The following is a 16,938-nucleotide window of genomic DNA, read 5'->3' as shown; positions in this document are numbered from 1 at the left end:
AGGTCTGTATCCACTCACCTCCCTTCGTGTCCGCGTGAAGTCCGGAACCAGCGAACTGACTGCCGCCCTCCATGACAGGTACCTTCGGACCAGTCAGAGCGCGTGCGAGTGTGCGCGTGCGCGTGTCTGTGTGGTGGGACTGGACACTGGTAGAATATAACTAAGTACTCGCCACGTCTAGTAGTCGTGTACATGTTGTGTGCTTACACTTTGTACGTGTAGCTACAACTCAGAGGGAAACATTGTACGTTTTATTCCAGAAACATTACATTAGTTACAAGTGGTATGTACTATTCCAACCTTTTTTAACTTTTTATTTTGATGGTAACTTTTATTCTTTTGCGAAAATATTGTTTTTAATGCAGGACTATTTCTTGTAACAGAGTATTTACACTGTACTAGTACTACTTTTACTTTATTAAAAGACCTGAGTTCTTCCTCCACAACTGCCACTTTCTCATACTAATACTAATTTGATAAGTCATTTTTGAACTATAATGCAATGATGAATATCAGTATGACAAGGTAATCCCACAAACTGCTGAAATACACGCACAAAAAGGCATACTTTCATGTGTATCATTGTGATAATTTGTTGTCTGTTTAGTGAACGTGTGCGTCACAAACGGTTCATGATGAGTTCACCAGATGATGAGCAGAAACCTTGCGCTGCTCCTTCTGTTCAGTCATCTGCGAATGGAAAGGTAAATGTGACATCTCCTATACAAACTGTCAGTCCACCGGAAGTTAAGGCTTCTGTGACGCATGCAACATTTTAATGTACAGTACTTAAAAAATAATATAAAATATTAAGTATACTTAGTGAAGCTGTAGTGTCTAAATGTGCTATATAAATAAAACTGTTGCCCGTTTTGGATTGTGCTGTGTTGCTGCTCCTCCTCTTTCAAAGGAGTCGGGGATTAGAGATGCTGCTTGCCAAAAACCAAAGAGTCCCGACGAGTGGGAGACGAGCAACCGGTCACAAAACAGTGAGTCACTTTCACTTGCGCAGGTCCTTCTCCGGTAAAATAATCTGAAGATTGAAAGCAAATTGTTAACCTATAAAGTAATAACTGATATGTAAAATGGATCCGCACCCAGATATTCAAGAAGAATTCATCACCTCGTTAAGTGTGGGAGATGGACGCTACCTGGTGGATTTGGGGAGGTAAATTGATATTAATAACAATATCAACGATCCAAATTTAGGTATTTGTTGTTAAATTCAACCCAATTCCTCATTTGATACTGTTAACGAAACCTGTTGATAATGAGCTAGTGCCTCTTTTCTGATTCCCTTAGCTCGTCAGAGGTCATCGTCGATGAAGAGTGCATCCTTCAGCTGTTCAAGTCGTGCCGGCAATGCAACAGACAATGTACCGTCAGGAAACGCGTCAAAGGACTCAAGCTTGTGGTCAACCAGGCGTGCGCTTTCTGTGAAAGCCGCTTGAAATGGACCAACCTGCCAGATGACGACGAAGATGATGATGACAATGACGGATGATTTGCAGATAAATGGTGAAGATGAAGCACATGGACAGACCAACTCTACTAAGCAGTGATTCTCCTACGGCCACTGTGTGACAGTGGTTGTACAGAGATTATGTTGAAGCAGCAATATGTTCAATTACGACCTACGCAGCTCGACTTAGTTTGTCTGGAGTTGGGACTGTCTTGATGCTGATCACGCACACACTGTGCGTGTGTGATCACTGTGTCTGCGGTGGAGACCTTCAGGTTTCTGGCATCCACAGTCTCCCAGGACCTGAAGGGGGTTTCTGTTCTTCCATCACGTGGTTTGGATCGGTGACCAAACAGGACAGAGACAGACGACAACAGATCGTCCGGTCTGCAGAGAGAACTGTTGGTTGCAGCCTGCCCTCCATCCTGGACTTGTACACCTCCAGTCAGGAAGCGGGCTGGTAAGATCCCTGCAGACTTCTCACACCCAGGACACAAGCTGCTCCAACTCCTCCCCTCTGAGGGGCGCTACAGAGCACTGTACGCTTAAACCACCGGACACGGGAACAGCTTCTTCACACTGGCCGTCAAACAGCAGACTGTATCGAATGCAAATCATTTAACCTTTAACCGTGAGCCAGTAGTTTACGATCCCACACATTTAATTGATGATGATGATGATGATGATGATGATGGGGCATTGTGTGGTCATCAGATACAATATTAGTGGACAGTGTTTTTTAACAGTGCTACCATTTGCATTGGTTAAAAACAACTATATGATTAGTTCTGACAGTAAAAACAATCAATGAATATGAGGAAAGGGAGAAGTCATGAAAGACTTGATTATCATCGCCCCTGGTGATCAGACAGCACAACACCAGGTTAATTAAAAACCAAACATTAAAGCTTAAAAATAAATAATCCACTGGTGTGGTTAAATCACAAAAGGAAGACATCGTACATATGAGAGGGGGATGAAAATCAAAAGTTAAAAATGCATCAGTGGGACATCCATGCTTGTTAACTTTGCATCGGTGATCCCCGTTTGGCAAGAGGAAGAACATTTAGTTGTTTGCTACAATATCAGCACACAAAGACTGCACAGTGAGGGAGCCATTTCAAAACATTCTTAGTTATCAAGTATTAAAACCCATGGAAGAAGGGGACTCGGTCCAAGATGCCAATAAGTTCCTGTATAGCAGCTGAGGTGAGAGGAAGTTAGCTAAATTAACTACATTTTGTGGAGTGTATTCAGTTGATTATTAGCCACCAGGACTCAGTTCAGTTCTTAATTTCCTATTTTGTGCAAATCTCTGAGAGGAGACATCGAGGAGACTGCACTGTTCTGCCAGAATGTCGTACCCTTGGTTGTGAAAAGCAGAAAGTCTTTTCGCAGTATGTTCCTTGATCTAGCGGAGCTTAAAACAGCCCTGCGTGTCAACTCCCTGGTCAGTGCAGGTAGCTGGTGTTGTACTGGAAGGAAGCCATCTTGACCCGATTGCGCAGCGTCTGGACCTCCAGATCCTGGAAGTGGTCGTCCTTGTCGTTCTGGACGATGATCTCCTGCAATTCACCGATTTCCCGCTCCATCCTGGAACGCAGCTCTCGCTTCATCTTCAGCAGAGCCTGTGTGAATGGCAGTGGAGGAAGAAGTGCTTAGATGCATGTTCATATTCATACAAACACTCAATTAAGGAATACATTCATCAGCGGGTGAAACAGCAGTGCCTCCATGTTCCAGAAAGCATTGCGTGCGAGCTTCTGAGTCGCCAAACATAAATTCTTCCCGGAAAAACAAAAACAAAATGTAGCTTGCAAAAGGTCAGGTGGGCATTTCAAACGCGACCGTGTACAAAAAGTTAGAAAGGCTTCTCAAACGACGTGGTGCATCGTGCCGGGGTGGTCCAGCTACAAAAAGAGAGAGCAGCTTGTCAGTGTAAACTACCACCGATTACCAACAGATGTTGAACATCTGTCAGCAGAGGACTACAACAGGGACATGCGGTCCGAGCTGATGGGAGGCTCGTTCATGGGACTGCTGGAGACCTCGACCGTGGCCACTGGTTTCATAAGCGGCAGCGGTGAAAGAGAGAAGCGGGGCCGAACAGATGTGAGCTGGTTTTAGTCAACTTTAGCAAAATGCATTAAATAACAAGTACAGCTGCTGATCATTGTTATTTTACTCCGTCATCTTAGCCTGAGGAGAAAAGTCCTGCTGCCACCGTGTCCAGCTGGGAGACGGAAACACACAACCCCACACGGCTGCAGCTCCTGTCTCGGCTTTAAACTGCTAAACCATCTCCTTTCCACACACGTGATCCTGCACCGGTTTCGTCCGTACTAACAAACAGAAAACGGACATCACGTGACTCTTCACATACACTGGGCATGCGGGTGCCGGTGTAAACAGGAAGTTGATAGTTTGCTTAGTTACAGGAAATAAAAAGTATTATTGTACTTTATTAATAAAGGGCTGTGTTCTTCTTCTATAATCTTTCTCTATATACTCAAACACAAACGCGTATTCTTCAAACTTAAGTTACAACGCTGTTGCTTTTTCTTTCATAACTTACTTACCCATAATCCCGCTGGACATGCTGCTTGCAAATCTCTCCAATAATAACTTGCTTCCAATGCACGTCGGCAGTATTTTGAATTAATCAAGGCCGTTTGTTTTCTTCTTGCGGCGTGACGGTTCAGGCAAGGACTTGTTGTGACCGCTAACGAACACAGTTTCGGTTGCGTTTTCAAGCCCCTCAGTTTTTGGGGTTCTAAAACTCTGGAGGAGTGTGGCTGCTAGACGTAAATCTGGCAAAATGTATGCATTTTCAATTGGAAACGTAGTAGTGTGGATGCATCCTGAGAAGCCAGGAACGCAGGCGCCAGCACCTAAGCAGTAGCTGCACGTTTGTCTGTTCTTGTGTTATTCTGGGCCAGCTTAGGCATTCATTATTGAGACCAGCAGCAGGGCAGTTCATCAGTCTAAGAACCGTAACACGGGCTAAACAAACAGCACGGGGGTCTCCACAGAGACTTTGGATTCATGTTGTCTGTTCTGTGGTTTGAAAATTTGCATCTGACCCCGAAAAAGTTCCATTTGTTTATTTTCTGAAGAAAATTTAGAAAGAAAGACAAATTTGAACAGACCCAACAGCAGCTGCAAAAACCAGCTTGAAGGTATGAAATGTAAGCACGTTGTCGGTAACTCTTTGTAAACACAGCATTCAAAATGTGCCTCTCCTCTGCGGTTCAACAAGAGAGCCAGACTGACAGACAATAAGCAAGCTGTGCAGCCCGTTCTTCTTCACTGTGCGTTAAAAGATATCTAAGAGTTTACCGTCTCCAAACTAGGTAGCCTCTGCTTTTATTTTATTACCTTCATAATTATTATTGCAATCATTTTCTTTTGTGCTATAAAAACACCAGGAGATCCCGCCCCGATGGCTCACAGACCTGCGTAGTGAAAGCGAGGCTGATGGGGAACCTGTTTGAATGACAGCTTCTACCGCCATCACATTGTGGAATCAGCATTTACTTAATGAGTTGAAGCAAAGCAATCGTTTCTTTCCCCCCCTTTTTTTTTTTTAGAAAAACAGACCACTTTACAGCATGAGTCCATTGAAGTTGATGATTTGTGGTATTTTAGTGTTTTAAGAAAACACTATTGCTCATGTCGTACAAATATGTCCAGAGAACCTGAATAAGATTGAAATGTAAAGATGTTTAGGACAACAGTAATAAGTTGAATGTTTACCTTTTCTTGAGCTTTTTTCCGGACCTGGATGTCCTGCCGCTCTTGGGAAAGTTTTTCAGCAAGTAGTGAAAACTGAAAGAGAAGAAGCACATTCACGTATGAGTTTATTTCATAATTCCATTATACAACGATACAACAGTGTGTGCATGTCCTACTTGGTCTTTGTAGTAGTTCTCCATGGACTTGATCTGGTCCTGGTGTCGTCTCTGATGATCCAGCCGCTGCTCCTTAGCGTAGGCTTTCTGCTCTCTCAACCGGACTTTCTGGAGCTCCAAGCCCTCCTCAAACAACTGCCGAAACATCTAAACAGACACACAACCACACATGACGCAAAAGACTAACGCCAGATTTTCCCATGGTTTGTGATATTAACTTAGAATATTACTTAATAATATCTAATGATATTATTCGACAGCTTTTGGTCTCAAACATATTTTAAAACAGGGACCTAACTTGCCTAATTAAGTTTGGGTTTCAGAAGGGATGTACAGTGTCCCTCATAACCATCAGAATGCCAAATATCAGCTGCTACTCTTTGTTTTGTATCATTAAGTAATGAATGTATTTGGGTTGTGTACTGGATTGTTGGTCAGACAACACAAATCCTAGTTCCTATATTAAGCTTTGGAAAAATTCCCTTTTTTGCGGTATTTTTTCAATACTTTTAAACTAACATTTTATATACAGTACATTTTTAAAAGATTAAGAAATTCTACATTTAAGTAATCGTTCGTCGCTGAAATAGTCGTAGAACTGGTGTGCAAAGTTGTGAAGGGCCTCCACTACCCACCCTCTCCTCCTTGGTGCGGGCCCTCATCAGGCGGGCCCGGTGCTGCACATGGTAGTCGCTGTGGTACTTCTTGGCGCGTGCCATCTGCTGCCTCTGTTCCCTCAGTCTGTTCTGGGTGGACTTCTGCTGCTGGATACGCTCTTTGAAATCCCTCTGGAAGATAAAACGTTTTAAGCTTGCAACTGGTCTGCTGTGTGTGACAAACAGCGCTTGTCCAGGACAAGTCTGTCTGCATATGTGGGTGCACTATTAAAAAAAAAATAGAATCACACTCTAATCATCTATTGTGCCAGTTGTTGATAAGGTTACTAAATATGAATGGCCCTTTTGAATGTGTGTTTACGTGGTGATGCTCACCAGACGCATGTTGTGGTCCTTATCTTTACGGATGATCTCCACCAGCAGGTCATGCTTCCTCTGGGCTTCTTCCATCTGACAGAAGCAGGCGGTTACATATTCAGGCATTGGTCACATGTCCCTGCACATGGCAGACTTGTTGTCGCCACATCGCCCTACCTGGCTTGAGAGTTTGCTGCGACGCCGGCTATGAGGGGATGACAGGGCATGGAGTCTGTCCACCTGCTGCATCTGCTGCTCCCACATCTGACCCAGGGCATGGGGGGAGATGTGAAGGTGGGGCAACTCCTCACGGAGCACAGGAAGGAGTTCATTCTCCATTACCTTCACTGAAGAGAGGACAAGAAAAGGAACATAACAACAAGAATAGTTTAATCAGACTACAATTGGTTGAAATATGCAACCTGACAGCTAGACACCACATAATCCTCACTAGTCCTTGAAAAATTGAGCTCCAAAGAAAATATGGTGAGGTGCCATTGTGTTGTGGAGAAAAGGCATTTTGAAAACTACTCATATGTAAACAATAATAACGAAAAGGTCCGAGTGGTAAATAAACTACTCTTAACTTACTTGAAGGAGCTCTCCTGGGGGCCTCCTGCCATCTCCGTCCTGGTGAGGTTTGCACGTTGCGTTGTGAACTGCGCTGGGTCTTCGTTCTTGCTGGAGACAGTCTGGGGGCTTCGGAAACATCCCCAAGTATGGCCTCTCTGTACTGTCGCTCCTACACACACACATACACACAGACAGAGAGACACACTAACTGTAACTGTTCTGTAGGCACAGCACCAGTTATTTACTGTCATTTCACACCAACTTTTGGAGATAAATTGGTGCTTACAAATTCATTATTTTCTTCAAGAACAAACCTATAAATGACGTGCCATTTGTAGGTTTGAATACATCGTGAAGTTTTTAAGATTTTATGACTAACTGCATTTTTCTACAATACATTACAACTTTGTATTCTACTTGAGCAAATGTGCGTTCAAATATAAATCTTAATAGTGCAGCAAGTACATTGTGAGTGAACATTGCATTTTACTTTTATTTTTTCCCCGTTTGCAATTTGTTTGATAATAATAATTTCTAATTTTGAAGTTAACCGTTTGAAAGTCTGGTCACTGTGCAATATCAGCCTGTATAATGTAAATAACCAAGCAACCATTAAAGTAGCATAGAGCTAGTATTCACAAACGGAGCATATTCTAACTGAAAGTTATTTTAAGCAACAGTCCTTGCAAAGAAGTATAAATCAATAGATGTTGTACAGCCACAACAGTTTGAACCAATACAAATCACCGTCTGACTAAAATACTGTCTAAAGCCATATTTACTCAGGATCAGTATTAACTGTGGAGACTCTGGTAAATTGTAATAATTGCGGAGGTCGTGTGTCATGTTAAATTAAAATATTCCACTCCAAATGCCGTAATTATACATGACTATGATAAAAAAAAAAAAGTTTTGATAGTATTTCAAGAGGGTCATTACGCTACACAGCATGGCGACACATTCTCACTGGAGCAAGAGGTCGCTGTGAAAATTATATAAAACATAAATATGCCTATATAATAAGGGTGTGATTTCAAAATCACCATATTCACCATTAAGAAAGACATTTGTTTTTAATCTAGTGATGATAATTTCCTCAACTCAGCTCTGTAACAACTTAAACAAGGATGTTCTGTAGAGAGGAGGCCCGAGAGAGAGAGAGAGAGAGAGAGAGAGAGAGAGAGAGAGAGAGAGAGAGAGAGAGAGAGAGAGAGAGAGAGAGAGAGAGAGAGAGAGAGAGAGAGAGAGAGAGAGAGAGAGAGAGAGACAGAGAGACAGAGAGAGAGGTCCTTGTATTTATACTATATTAGACATCATACTCATGACTGCATACTCATGACTTACAGCTTGTTGAGCTTTGAGGCGTGCCTTGTCCAGATCTGCCCGTTCTTTGTCTTCATATCTTTTCAACTCCTCCTCGTAGGCCTCATTTTCCAGATACTGGAAAAGATAGATTCATTTTTAATTTAAAACATACATGAGATCATGAGCACGATTGAAAGCAGCAGCAAATTCATTTAATAACTAAAATTATAATGATTTGAGTCATGAAAAAACAGAAATGACTAAAATACACAATATCTGTTTTTTTTTGTTTTGTTTAAAATATGCAACCGCTGTTCCATCCATGTGAACAACTCAGAAAAGGGCAATGTACATATCAGACACTAATATTTGGAGGCATCATTGTGGCAGTATTATTACAAACATTTAGAATGTTTTAGTAAAGTGCTTTTACATTTATAAACTACAGCTAAAATCCTCAGTCAGGCTTCATTGAAGCTGTTCAATCTATTAAGCAATCTGCAAATCTTCAGCTTGGTGGAATGCATCAGAGTTCAACTAAAGTAATATGCTTTTAACTAATTAACACAAAAATATTTATTATATTAATATATTCTATATTATTGCGCCTGAACCGACCTCTGTGTATGAAACGTGCTCCATAAATGAACACGGCTTGCCTATACAGTACATTTAAAGGGTAAGGAAAACAATAGCTATGGGAATACCTTGCTATGTTTTCTATGAGACGGTCTGTGGTGGCGTAGCTTTCCTCGCTTTGAAAGATTAGAAGCTGCAAGGTTAGTTTGTCTCCCATCATCCAGACTCAAGGCCTCTGCCATGGCATCTTCCAACTGTCCGTGCAGGGAGCGACGGACCCGTGGAGGAGAGGGGGATAAAGAGCGTGTCCGGTGGCAGGGTTTACCGTCAGCTGTTCCTAAAACTAATGCATGTTACGATTCAATACATGTATTTTTCATTGTCATCAGCTCTTAAAAGATCTTGAATGTGTTAACAGTGTGTTTACCTGCGTGTTGTCTGGGAGTCCTGCCACACTCCATGATGCTGTCACTGTGGTGGGACTGCATGTCCTCTTCTCTGACTTCACTGGAATTTCCGCTTTCCCCCAGAACTCGTTTGAGCATCTACAGGAATTACACATCGCAAATGTAAAAAGGGATCATTCACAAATATGTATTCATCTCGGAGAAATAAAGCAGACTATAACAATACATGAACTGAGAGCAGGTCAACAACATACTCCAACCTAAGCCCTAACAAAAAACAGACACACCCATGCAGAAAGGATCAAAATAGCGCTTGTTTGAAAACATTCATGACAATATGCTGGGACCTTACAAACTTCACACACCTGGTCGAGTTCCTCAAGTCGATGGGAAAGGTTTTCAGATATGTGATGTAGCTCCTCTTCTGCTTCCTTGTTCCTCTGTCTGCGATACGACAGAGGCTCCTCCAACCTGCTTCTGCTCAGGGAGACGATTACAAAGACACCACAGAGCAGAGATAGTTAGACAGGCAGAAACATGGTCGCCTTATTAAATAATAATGTCAATGAGGACATGCTATTCATTAATCTGTAGCTTCCGACTCTTCTCCAGCACTCCACCTGTCATACCTTAGGCCTGTCCCAACTCTGTGATCCATCCTGCTGTCCGGTTGCTTCAGTCTATAATCTAGATACTCATCATCTTGCTCTTCCTCCTCCATGTCTGGCGGACAAGGGGTTGCTACAGTCCTCTCCTCCTGCAGGGCGAGGAAGAGCACATCTGGCTTCGGGCGGAATAAAACCCTCCTGGGGCCCCCATTGGTCGGCTAAAATTAGACAAAAAGTAAATAAAGTTAATTTTGGAACCAAATTCACATTTCATTCAATATTAAATTATATTTAAGAGTAAATGAGCCAATGGAAAAAAATGTAAAATCTGTTTTGAAGATAATATCCAATGTTTATTTTTGAATTCAATCTGGATTAGATTTAACCAGTGTATACTGTATTTTACTGTCAGTTTCAGTGTACACGCTTCATCACAGAGCAACCCAGGTCACTGGAGATTACCCAATACTTAAACAATAGCTCACGCATCTGTGTGGGTTTGAGGTTGCTATAGAACTGGTGCAGGTGAAGGCACGTTACTCTCTTACCTCTAGTGTTTGCCCTTCTAATTCGGTCCCGGCTCTTTGCTGACTGGACAAAGACTTCTCCCTCGCACCTGGAGATTGAGTAAAACATGGCATCGAGAACAAAGTCACACTTTAATCTGAAGCGGGGGTTTCACTTGGTAGCAGTCACACGGGCAGAGCAGATAAACATCTCCATGTGCTCAGCTGCCCGGGAGATCAGTCATAACTATCGATCCAATCAAAGTGCTTTAATCCTATGATGCTTGATGCGATTCAAGATATCAAACCGTTTACCCCTTGACATTGTAAACTGCCTAAGAATAAATGGTACATTTAGTTTGCTCACCTGGAGACTGGGGAGGAGGCGACTGTAGTCCGTTGGTAACAACTGTCTCAGCTGGCGGTTTAGAGGTCTGAGTGAGAAAGACATTGACAAAGTGAGAGGGAGGAAAGAGCAAGACAAATGTCTGTGAAGCTAAACAGAGACCATTACCATTTACGTACAGAGGGACACAGTTTAGCACGGGACGTATTGTGCATTAAAAAAAAGATACATCTTCTAAAATCAAACACAAGAGAAAGAGTCGACCACATACAACAAGACTTTTGAAGAAAGAAATGAGGAAAAAAATGCAAGTAGCCACACAATACCAAGCTCCTGTGCATGTCAGGGCCTGCACTTCCTAGTTTCATTAATTCCCTTATGAAATGATAAATATGCCCTGTCTGTACTTTTCCTTTGAGAGGTTATGTTACTTTATCGTTTTGAATACGGTATTCTTTTTGCTTGGCATTTTTAAATCGTCATCCAGCACTGGAAAGCATGTGTCAGGACAAACATTTACGTATATTCAAAATGTAAGGCGACATGTGACATTTATCAGTTAAAGACATCAAATATCACTTAATCCTGATAATCTGACCTTGACTCAGATGGATGCATCAGCAAGAATTTGCCCACTATAACAACAGTTGCGTTTGGTTCAGTGAGACATTACGTTGACTTAAGATCATCCTCCAAAAGTACTTTCAAGCTAATCTGTCGACACCATTGGTTAGGATCAGGGTTTGGTTTAGGTACATATAACAATATTAAGCAAAAGCTTCGGCTGGACCTTCCTCACACACAGTGAAGGTGTGGTTGATCCGATTATTAGTACAGTATTGATAACAAAGTCTGCGTGTCCTTTCACTGCATGCAAATAAGAGAAACATTTACTGTCCAACAATTGAACCAGGATACCTCTGTAGTGAGAGGAGCAGCTCCCTCCTCTGCCTGCCTTTGGCTGAGGCCAACAGCTGTTGTCCATTTGCCGTCGGGTCCGTTGCTCTGAGAGGGAGGCTGCAGAGCGATGGCTGAGGGGAGCAGTTCAGTCAGGGGGGCTTCTTGAGCGTCCAGAGGACCAGAGGTGGTGACTGCGTCTGAGGTTTGGGCAGGGACGGCCAGTCCTTCCAGATTAATCATGCTAACTATTAAAAGAGTTACTCCTCAACATTAACAGTTCGGTTCTGAAGTCATCACAACATCATTCACACTGTTGAAATGCAGGCGATAACTACTTAACACAAAAGACATAAAGATGAATAGTTGTTAAAAGGTATATTTTAGGAGTTTTCTGCATCTAAGGTTTGACTGAGATCGATGACAATATATAAAAGATATATTTTTAGTTTAATAATAAATTAATCAAAATATCACTGATACATGGAGGCAACATGATGTGACAGGGCAAACATATGTCTGTAGTTACTTTTGGTTTATGTAGATACCGTCAGGGCGTGGTTTGCAGTGAAACCACACGACTGCTTAGGTACCTACTGTACAATGTGACAACTAAACCAGCAACACAAAAACAGGGCATAAAGAAAAGCCAAAAATAGTTTCAAACAGCAATGCAATGTCATTTGAGAAGTATTCTAGTCAGGCAACATGATTTCCCGACACCCCTTATTGTAACACACTCTGGCCCAAAAAAACATCTGGAAACCGAGGGAGAGAAACCCATTGATATGCATGCCTGAAGAACACAAGTCATGGTCCCCACACACCGTAAATGGGGTAAAGATGGGCTGCGTTTGCGTGTCTTACCTTCTAGTTTATCTGTGAATGTGCGTGCTGAGACTCCCAGCCCAATGAGCTCACTAGCTGATCCCATCTCCTCAGCATTCCAGGTATGGAGGGAATCTTTACTGGAATGGACAGCGGATCTGATGATACATGATATTGTTTACCAAACGTTCACACAAGTACTATATAATAAAATGATCAATGTTTTTCTGTGATATACTTTCTCTAAATTCATCAAACGACAAAGTGATACAAACTGTGGAACTGACAGATTTTTTTAAAAGGAGTAAATGAGTACTTAGCACTGAAGATGTTAAAATCCTTAGTTTTGCGTGGTAAAATATGAGTTTTCCAGATCTAAGCCTTGTCTTGAATTGGGTCATTTGACGTTGCAGTTGATGGTTAGGAAGAACCTCAGGATACTTCCGCCTGTATTTCTCTGGGTAGCCAGGCAGCATGCTTAACAGTAATGCCTTGTTTTCTTGCCTTGTATTCCACAAACCGGTTACGTTTCCAACAGAGAAAATTGCATCACAAAATACGAGTGCAGACGATGGTATGGATGAGACTACATTTACTATTTACATAAAAAGGTGTGAAAACATCATTTTAATATTTACACGACCGTGAAAAGTTTGCCAAACTGGCTGTAGTGTCAACAGGACGTACAGGCTGGATCCGTCCTACAGCTAAACGATATTGTCGCAGTCACATGGTACAAATCTGACTGTTAGCAGTATTTTGTTTACGGGAGAGGTTATTGTATTGCTTTGTTTGAGATTTGTATTAATTAATGCTGTGTCTTTTCTTCTTAAAAGGCAAAAGGATTTGGAATTGTTGTGTCCCGAAGTTTGAATCTGACAAAATAATTAATCTATTAATGAAATGGATCTCCAATGCAATTCATCTTAGTGTTTGGAGAGTGTGTGTAAGAGAAGAGCTTACTCTCCACTGGATAACGAAGATTCTCCATCCAGTTTAGTTTCTTTCTGCTGGGTGGCATTGGTCTCCTTGGTTTCATCAAGCACATCAGCATTAAAATTGTCATTCAGTTCTTCTGGAAAAAACAAAACAAAAAACAAATGAGCCAGAGGGAGCTAAAAAAACAGAAAAAAACACACAACCAAGGAGAAAGAGAAAGCAAAACTTGTGATCACAACATGTACTGACCTCCATGGATTTTCAAAAGAGGAACAAACACACATGACCTTTAATTCAACAAGCTTACTCTCAGTATTACGCTGCTGTGGAAATTCACTGTTCAAAAAGATAAACCTCAAAAGACACTGCCGAGAAACTCTGACAAACACCTGAGGCCATCTGTTAGTTCTGAGCACGAATGTAAACTCAAAAGCCAAATACAGCAACTACTAACCAACCGAAGCACTAAAAACAGAAGCACAACTCGACATTGTTAGACAGTGAAGAAAGACATCGCACTATGCCAATGTCACCACAGCTCAGATTAATATTCATTCCAGCCCCTAACAACTCTCCAACACTCAGCATACACGTCGCAGTACAGACAGCTGTTAGCTACATTGTACTCAGTACCAGCTCCAGTATGGCACATCCAGGACGTTTAATTAGGCCATTTAGAAATGTGGATCGCTTGTATGTGCCGACACAGTCGTTCACTACTAATTGCTGTCTGGCAGCGACCTCAAGGACGGTCCCCTCATACAAAGGCATGCTCAGTTCTCTTACAAAATTCCTGCACCAACTGGTTTTAGACTGGGTTCACGACACATTATATCTTATTCATGCTGAAGGACAAACAAAAAAGGAGAACTAGCTGCTTCAGGCAAACTGAGAACTGCGGACGCTAAGAGGCTGGCATTAAAATGGTACTGTGGCTACTGCTCTGCAAACCATGTTGTATTGTTTGTATGATTCAGAATCAGTACAGATTGATAACCGTTCTAATAATCAGTAAGTCAACTAATCTGTCCATTTAGACCAAGTTGACTAAGATTTCTTCAGTAGATTAGTCTTTTTTTGTTACTTGTTTATGCTAAATGACTAATTTTAAGACACTTATAAACACATCTCTGTTAAATTAGAATGTGGCTTTTGTGTGAATGTTTGTGGAGAACACTGGGTATTATTATTTAAAGATCTACCTATTTGTGACATGAAACTAAGCCTCTTTGTGTGCAAAACTTTTGTAAGAGATAAAAACACAATTATGTGTCAAGTTGGTGAAGGAAAAGTGAGAAAAGAATCTGCCTCCCACCGTTCTGTGACTCCTCGCTTATCTCCTCTTTGAGATATTCCAGGAGGCCATCGAAGATTTCCAAGAGGTTCTTGATGGACTCTTGGTCGCCCCCGACGACATTTTCTCCTGCAAACACACAGCCGTGCTCAACAATATTCTCAGGAATCATCAGTTTTATTGCTAAAAAAAATGTGTCTGTAAATGTCCTTATATTTCTGCAGCCCCCTTAACAAAATAAGAAAATTGGGCCATGCAGCCCAAAAAAAAGACAATGGGCAATGGGAAAAGGTCCTGCCATCTCAAGTCGATCCAAGTGAATGTTTGAATTTATGTTGTAGTTTATCATAGTTTTGCTTCTCTTATATTTGTTTATGACTTCATCCATATTGTTGTAAAGAGTGATCAAGTTTATCATACCTGTAATGTGTGAGAGACTGATCTGAAGATAATCCAGGGAGAGTGAATCAATCACAGACTGAACGTTATGGACGTTATCCTCTTGACTGCATGGCGCCGCAACGTAATCTAAACAAATACAAACGCACCAATGTCCATAACCAAAGCATATAGGATACCACAGAAATGCACAACAATGCCAACAGTCACATGTATTCACAAACTTCTGTGAACACAGTGGGCCTTGACTTTAGCTCTTTATTGAACATAATGTATTAAAGAGCTCAGCGACATTAAGAGTCGCATGATTGCATGTTTAACGGTCTTAGGAAACATTCCCGACATACTAAGTACACTCAGGAGATCATGCTCTAAACTAAAACCTCACAGCTCGTCAACCTTCAGTGTTTTTGGTCCTTTGATTTTAATTTATTGGAATGACTTTGTTGTGAAACAATTTGGTGCATTAACTTGGTAATTTTATCAGTTTTACTGGCATACTAAATATTTAGACGCTCGGCTGATTATCACATTTGACAGAGGAAAAAAAGCAAAACATACTAAAAACCTGGAAATGGAGAATAATTGGCGCTTTAATTTAAAAAAGTAACTTCCACAAATACTTGTCTACTATTTTTCTGTTGATCTAGCTACTACTATTGATCGATCAACCAACTATGTTGACATGTGGCTGATCTGCAGCTTAGTCTTACCTGGAACTTTCTCCCCCAGGATGTTTTCATATAGAGTGATGAAGACATTTGCGTCACAGTCCGTCAGTTTCCTCAGCCTTAGCTTTATGGGACACTTGCTGAGTAGATCATTTGCCACATCTACCCAATCTGTAGGAGAATGCAACAGTCTTACTCGAATACTCAAACACAGTAAAGTCCTTATTTTAACATAATACCAAAGAAATATTTATACAGAAAAAGAAAAATAGAGAGGCATGGGGCATTAAACCGAATACTTCATTAAGAAAGGAGACATCAGTGCACAATGAAGAAAGACTTAACTTATAGAGCTCATTGTGGTGACATTTACCGTTTTAATCACAAAGCAGGTTCAGTGCCTCCTCTAGGGGTGACAATGTTCAATCATGCCCATCCGCGGCAAACTTAAGTTTGAGAGCGGGGAGTCGCCTCTCCCTGTCACACACACACACTAACTACTTGCTACTCTTTGTTTCAATGTAACGCTATGTTTTATACCTCATCTGGGTTGTATGTTTTAGTGACCTTTGAGTCTGACACTAAAGATGAACCCAACTAACGCTAGCTAGCTTTCGTCAAAGACACATATTACATCGTCCTTAAAAAATGATACGGCTGACTGTTGATTTGGGATGTTACAACAACAAACAGACTATCATGTAGAGTTACCTGCCTCCTTTAAATCCCCTCTGACGTGTCTCCGTATAACTTCACCGGTTGAGTTAACTCACAAGTAGCTAGCTAACGTTGCTACCTCAGTGTGTTTGTTAACGGTAATTTTACCAGAGGACGTTAAACTGAGAGATCTACTTTTTAAATTAAATTATTTAAATGTTACTTTAGTGTCAGACTCGGTGACAGCAGGAGAGCTACGCTACAATAACCAGGCAGCTCACGTTAGCTGTGCATTAGCGTAACGGTACGTGTCGCTAGCTCTCTCCGGGACTGAAGCTCCCCGGCTCGGCTGCCTTACCTCTTTCTCCCTCCTGGGTTCCCATGAAACAGCTGTCGACGAGAGGCAGTTGGAGCTCAAAATCTATTGACTAAGTTAGCTGGGAATGAGTCTTGTGTCACCCAGAGCCCCGACCTCACAATTGGGGTCAGTTTTGGTGTTTGTTGTGGGTTTCTGGGAGAAGGAACTACCGTCTCTCATTTAAAATTGAAGTCTTGTCTGATTGGACGTTGGGCTCGTTTTTT

The 16,938-nt window shown here is 41.6% G+C and overlaps 1 protein-coding gene across 10 annotated transcripts; it reads right to left on the bottom strand.

The window, feature by feature from the left end:
- Positions 1-1,953: 1,953 nt before the first annotated feature.
- LOC137795178 (centrosomal protein of 95 kDa-like) lies at positions 1,954-16,905 on the bottom strand. 10 transcript variants are annotated; one of them, XM_068592505.1, is made up of 21 exons: positions 16,715-16,905; positions 15,742-15,870; positions 15,050-15,157; positions 14,651-14,758; positions 13,360-13,471; positions 12,436-12,554; positions 11,590-11,816; positions 10,693-10,759; positions 10,368-10,435; positions 9,841-10,037; positions 9,577-9,691; positions 9,232-9,349; positions 8,933-9,147; positions 8,265-8,360; positions 6,939-7,089; positions 6,525-6,694; positions 6,366-6,440; positions 6,009-6,161; positions 5,374-5,520; positions 5,219-5,290; positions 1,954-3,090 (listed from the first exon to the last, which is right to left on the bottom strand). In XM_068592505.1, exons 1-21 carry the CDS (start codon positions 16,737-16,739, stop codon positions 2,914-2,916), a joined length of 2,649 nt encoding a protein of 882 aa, XP_068448606.1. In that variant the 5' UTR covers positions 16,740-16,905; the 3' UTR covers positions 1,954-2,913. The 10 variants fall into 10 exon arrangements, with proteins under 10 accessions (XP_068448606.1, XP_068448608.1, XP_068448607.1 ...); XM_068592507.1 differs by having other exon boundaries at positions 8,933-9,141; XM_068592506.1 differs by having other exon boundaries at positions 9,577-9,688.
- Between the last annotated feature and the right edge of the window lie 33 nt (positions 16,906-16,938).

This window comes from Clinocottus analis, unplaced genomic scaffold (assembly GCF_023055335.1).
Source record: "Clinocottus analis isolate CAN_PGR_092001 unplaced genomic scaffold, fCliAna1.0.p SCAF_27, whole genome shotgun sequence".
In the NCBI taxonomy this organism is placed as follows: Eukaryota; Metazoa; Chordata; class Actinopteri; order Perciformes; family Cottidae; genus Clinocottus; species Clinocottus analis.
Note: the sequence above shows the minus strand (reverse complement) of the source record. Positions and strands in the feature narration are given on the sequence as shown.